The 5,371-nt window shown below is 36.2% G+C and overlaps 1 protein-coding gene across 1 annotated transcript in view; it reads right to left on the bottom strand.

Moving 5' to 3' along the window:
- LOC103608385 (endomucin-like) overlaps nt 1-5,371 on the bottom strand; it is a gene marked incomplete at its 3' end in the record, with an annotated part of 55,976 nt that overhangs the window by 20,252 nt on the left and 30,353 nt on the right. Inside the window, exon 4 of the mRNA XM_008592824.1 lies at nt 3,068-3,184. Coding sequence (XP_008591046.1) covers nt 3,068-3,184 — 117 coding nt within the window. The remainder of the gene's footprint in view (nt 1-3,067; nt 3,185-5,371) is intronic.

A 5,371-nucleotide genomic window follows, 5' to 3' on the forward strand; every position in this document is an offset into this window, starting at 1 on the left:
TAGCATGGTGTCCTCAAGGTTCATTCGTGTTGCGGCATATGACAGAATTTCCTTATTTTTTTAAAGGCTGAATAATATTTCACTGTATGTGTATACTTGCCACCTCCCTCTACCTTAGAGGTCTACCAAGAAGAATCTTAGAGACTGAGTCATCTGTCGCAGCTTCTAATTAATGGCTATGGACATGCCAAAAATGCATCCATCATTTATAATGAATGATAAGGCTATTGTTGCTGGCTCTTCTAGTCAGAATATTTTGACTATATGTACAGATTACCTATATCATGGAGGCCAGAATGTTGGAAATGCTTGTTGTAAGGATGTATGTGGACTGGGACTGGAAAGCTGTCAGAAATCAGGGGAGGTCTAGGTTTTGCTACTTTCTCTCTCATGAGCAATTTAATTTTGCTCTTGAAGTCTCTCTATCTCCTCACATACACTCCATTCTTCTCTACCAATTCTACTTATAATATCTGCTTCCTTATGCTATAGGCATGCACATAAATCACCATGACCATCTCAGGCTCACTCTACTATAATTTTGCAGCTTCAGTTCCCGTAGCTAACTCCTTTTTTTGTTTGTTTGGGTTTTCTACCTCAGTTTATGCAGAAAGAAAATTTGGTTGGCTGAGTTCAGCATTTTCTTTCCTTTTGTTTTTAAATAAAACTTTTAAAAAGTTATTATTTTTATACCACTAAATTCTCTCATTTTAAACATACAACTAATATTTTTTAGTATATTTTCAGAGTTGTGCAAACCATCACCATAATACAGTTTTAGAACATATCCATTAACATGAAAAACTTCCTTAAGCCTTCTTGCAGTTGATTTCCACTTCCACTTCTAGTTGCAGGCAACCATTTATCTGCTTTCTGTTTCTATAAAAATGTTTTTTCTGTACACTTAACATAAATAGAATCATACTACATTTCATGTTTTGTGCATGACTTCTTTCACTGAGCATAATGTTTCTGAGGTTCATACTTGATTACCATAGCTTTAGAGTAACTTTGGAAATTGGGTTATGTTAGTCTTCCAACTTTGTTGTTCTTTTTCAAAAACACCTTGGCTATTCTAGGTCCTTTTCATTTCCACACATATTTGCAGATCAACTCATCAATTCCTTAAAAAAACGTTTTGAGATTCTGATAGGGGTTGCATTTAATATATTAATCATTATTGATCAACTTGAGGAGAAGTGCTCTTTAAAATATCGAGTCTTCAATTCATGAATATGTGACATTTCTCTATTTAGCTATTTAATTTTTCACCAAAATGCTTTGTAGTTTAGTGTACAAATTTTGCACTTCTTTTTTTTTTTTTTTTTGTCTTTTTGTCTTTTTCCTTGTCCGGCAATGGATCGCAACCCTCAGTGTTGCCCCTGTACTGGACCGGGGACCGGCAACGGGATTGCAACCCTCGGCGTTGCTCCCGTGCCTCGCTCAGCCAGTGAGCGGGAACCGGTCTGTATGTGGGATCCGAACCCTCGGGTGGGAGCGCCGCCGCGCTTCCCAAGCGGCGCATTATCCAGTGCACCACCGGGCCGGCCCAAATTTTGCACTTCTGTTGTTAAATTTATTCCTAAATATTTTATACTTTTTGATATTATTATGAATGAGATTATTTTCTCAATTTTATTTTGTGTCGCTATCACTAACATACAAAAATATGATTTATTTTCATACACCTGTGTTCTGTGATACAAACTACTCTTCATTGGTCCTAGTAGTTCTATTGTAAATCCTTTGAATTTTTTTTTTCTTTTTTTGTCTTTTTTACTGACCGGCAACGGGATCGCAACCCTCGGTGTTGCGCCCGCACTGCGCTCAGCCAGTGAGCGGGAACCGGTCTCCACATGGGATCCGAACCCTCGGCGGGAGCGCTGCCACGCTCCCAAGCGGCGCACTCTTCAGTGCACCACCGGGCCGGCCCAATCCTTTGAATTTTCTGCATAGATGATTTTATATCTGTTCATGAAAACTTTTATTTCTTCCTTTCCAATCTAGATGAATCTATTTATCTATTGTCCTATTGTACTATCTAGAACCTCTGGTTATAATGTTCAATAGAAGTGGTGAGAATGGACATTTTTGCTGTGTTCCAGACCTTAGGGGAAAAACATGAAATCTTTCACTATTATGTATGATGTTAGCTATATCTTTTTTGTAGATGTCCTTTATCAGGTTGAGGAAGTTCCGTTTTATTTCTAGTTTATTAAGAGTTTTTATTTTGAGTGTGTTTTAGGTTTTTGTCAAATGCTCTGTTTTGCATGTACTGATTCTACTAATATGGTATATATTATACCATTGGATTTTCATTTGTTAAACCAACCTTGAATTTCTGGGATAAATCCCACTTGTTCATGATTTATATTTCTTTTTGATGTGCTACTGAATTTGCTAATATTTTATTAAGGATATTTGCATCCATGTTCATGAGGGATATTGGGCTGTAGTTTTCTTTCCTTGCTTTTCCTTTTCATTCTTTTATAGCTTTGGTATCAGAGTAATACTGGCCTCAGGGGATTACTTGTGCAGTGTTTCCTCCTCCTCTACTTTCTGAAAGAGTTTGGTATCATTTCTTTGGAAAATATCTTATAGAATTTACAATTAAATCCATCTTGGCTTTTAAATTTTATTGTAATATAAAATACAACTTAGGGAATATTTTAAATTTCTATTTCAAAGTCTTTAATTGTTATAGGTATTTACAGACTTTCATATCTTCTTGAGTTAGTTTTAGCAATTTGTTTCTTTCTAAGAATTTTCTCATTTCATCAAAGTTGTCTAATTTGTTGGCTAAGGTGTCCTCTTTCTGCCAGTTGGTATCATAGATTACTGAGAACCTTGAATTAATCTTCCGTGGCATCCACCCATTTGTGAGTACAGTGGAATCTAGTATTGCTGTAAAAAACAAGGTTTCCAAATGGTTCTCCAATGTGGTAGAGACTAAGAGAGAATATAAGTAGGGCATAGCTCCATGGTAGCTGTGGGGTGGAAAACATTCTGAGGCTAGTCCTATGCAACACACTAGTTTAACATTGTCAGCACAAATCCTCATACTTACTCTTGTTCTGGGGACTTTGTATTGTTGAAACAGCATTTGGAGGTGGAAGATTTGTCACTGTTGTATTTGTAGTGATGGACTCATTCTTCATGACACCATTGGTTTTGGTTCCTAATTCTGTAAAAAGAATGAGCAGCCATGAGAGCTATAACAAATCACTAGATTGTCTTATTAATATTCATATTAACATCCAGTTACAATTTAAAGATAAATTGCTGAACATCTTCTGACAAAGTTCTAGAAATCCAGCATTTTAAGGTTCACCTTTTGGCAATCCAGTTACTTACTTTAAAGAAACAGAGGACATTGGACTTGCTTGCTATAGGTGATCATATTTGATCAGCACAGTAATCCTATGAATTAAGTAATTATTATGATCATTATTTTATACATAAGACCCTAAGAAGTTAATTAATTCACCATAGTCACATAACTTGTAACAGGAGAGAGAGCCATGACCTGAATCTAAGCCTTTCTGATGCAAAAGTTAATCACTCAGCTACTCTGGGAAGGGTATAGTAAGGAAATGGTGGTAGTTAAAGATGGCACTAAGGGTCTCATGCTGCCGGGAAAGAATTTTCAGGAAGATGGAATAGCCATGGGAGAAGGGATAACAGGAACTAAATAAACTAAATACACTTTAAAATATACTTAGTGTTTTTTAAAAATTAGCTACAAATAAAAAATAAGCTTAGCTTTTCAAAAATAACACTGAAATAAGATGACTTGAAACAATCTATATTTGCATAAATACTGTAAAGACAAAATGACTGATGCCCTTTAGTGTTTTCAAGGTTTAGTATGGGAAACACTGGGCTAGTGAAGAAAAGACAGACATGCCATTTAGTACATGCTTGGTATTAGCTAGACATAATGTTAGCTGGAGATGGGAGTAATGCAGTTTAGTAGATTCCTATCACAGAGTAGGATGGGGTGTGAGTTGCTGGTGCCTTCTGGAAATGCCAGTCAGTTTCCATTCTATGGCAATAAGAATCTACTGTGTAATGGAAATTCTTAGTGCAATTGAGAGATTCATGCTGGAGAAACTGATAGTTCGCAAGAGCACATAGACAGTAAATAGATCCGTTTTCAGGTAAAATGACTTCAGGAATTGATATGCAAACAAAAGTGAAAAAATTCAAATATAGACTACAGTGTTAACCTTGCATATGGAGGAAGAATGAGTGGAAATGGACACCAACCTCAGAGGCATTGTGGAGTATTAAGTTGAGAGGTAAACATGAGCAAGTAGAAATATGTTTTATTGTAGCAGAAAAGCAGAATTTGGTGCTCATTTTAGCATGGAAGTGGGAAAGGTCACCCAAAGTGCAGAAACTCAACACTTGATGATGGAAGAACATGTGGGGGTAAAGAAGTTTCTTCTTACTGAAACCTCAACATATGCATGAAATATATCAGAACAGGAGTTCCTCTTTAGAAATCTTTGGAGAATTTTTTTAGCTAAGCTAAAATTGGAAAGCATGAAAAAGCTATCCTGATAGCCTAAAGAATTCCCTAGAGCAAAGCAGTTTTAAGTTGGGGTGGTGGAAAAGAGAATACAGTATGTAGCTAAGAAAGATGTGGAGGGTGGCCAAGCTGGAAAAATACAAAAAGAAGAGTAAATAATGGAATAGCAGGGGATACAATGCAAAATATTTTGCTTAGAGAATTACCTATTGTTAATGTGAAATATAGTTTACAAATGAGAGTGGAGTTAGAGCCCACACTCAGTTCAGGGCAGGTTGTCAATTGCACAGCATCAAGTAGGCAGTGAGGGGACTCTTGAACGCTTCAAGGTAAATCAAGATACTTTTAAATATACATGGTTGACCCATAATGAAAAGAATGAAAGATGTGAAGACTAATGCTGCCATAGCCATAATTTTCAAATTTAACTTGTATAAAGAAACGCTTCTTCAAATTGTAGTCTCAGGAGAAAAGAATTTATACCTGGGTGACTACCATTTATTGTGATATGAGAATGATAGTCTTTGTTAACATCTTGTTGGGGAAATATTCCCACTTGTACTTTGGGCTCACACGTAGCAGATTCTGGGCTACTGCCAAGTGATTGACACCTCAGAGAAAAATAAAATCAATCTTAAAGCTGTCCTTTAAACTTAAATACTCTGGTCTCTTTCAGTTTTTCTGTCTGGCCACTTTCACATGAATAACAATATGTATCTGCTTTGGTCTGCAGGTGTGAACTATACTGTAAGTCTAGGTAATAATATATGTATTAAGTTTGCCAAACATAATTTTGCTTGAGAAATACTAATTTTTAAGAGAACCGCAACATCGAGA

Source organism: Galeopterus variegatus, unplaced genomic scaffold, assembly GCF_000696425.1.
Source record: "Galeopterus variegatus unplaced genomic scaffold, G_variegatus-3.0.2 Scaffold8378, whole genome shotgun sequence".
Lineage (NCBI taxonomy): Eukaryota > Metazoa > Chordata > Mammalia > Dermoptera > Cynocephalidae > Galeopterus > Galeopterus variegatus.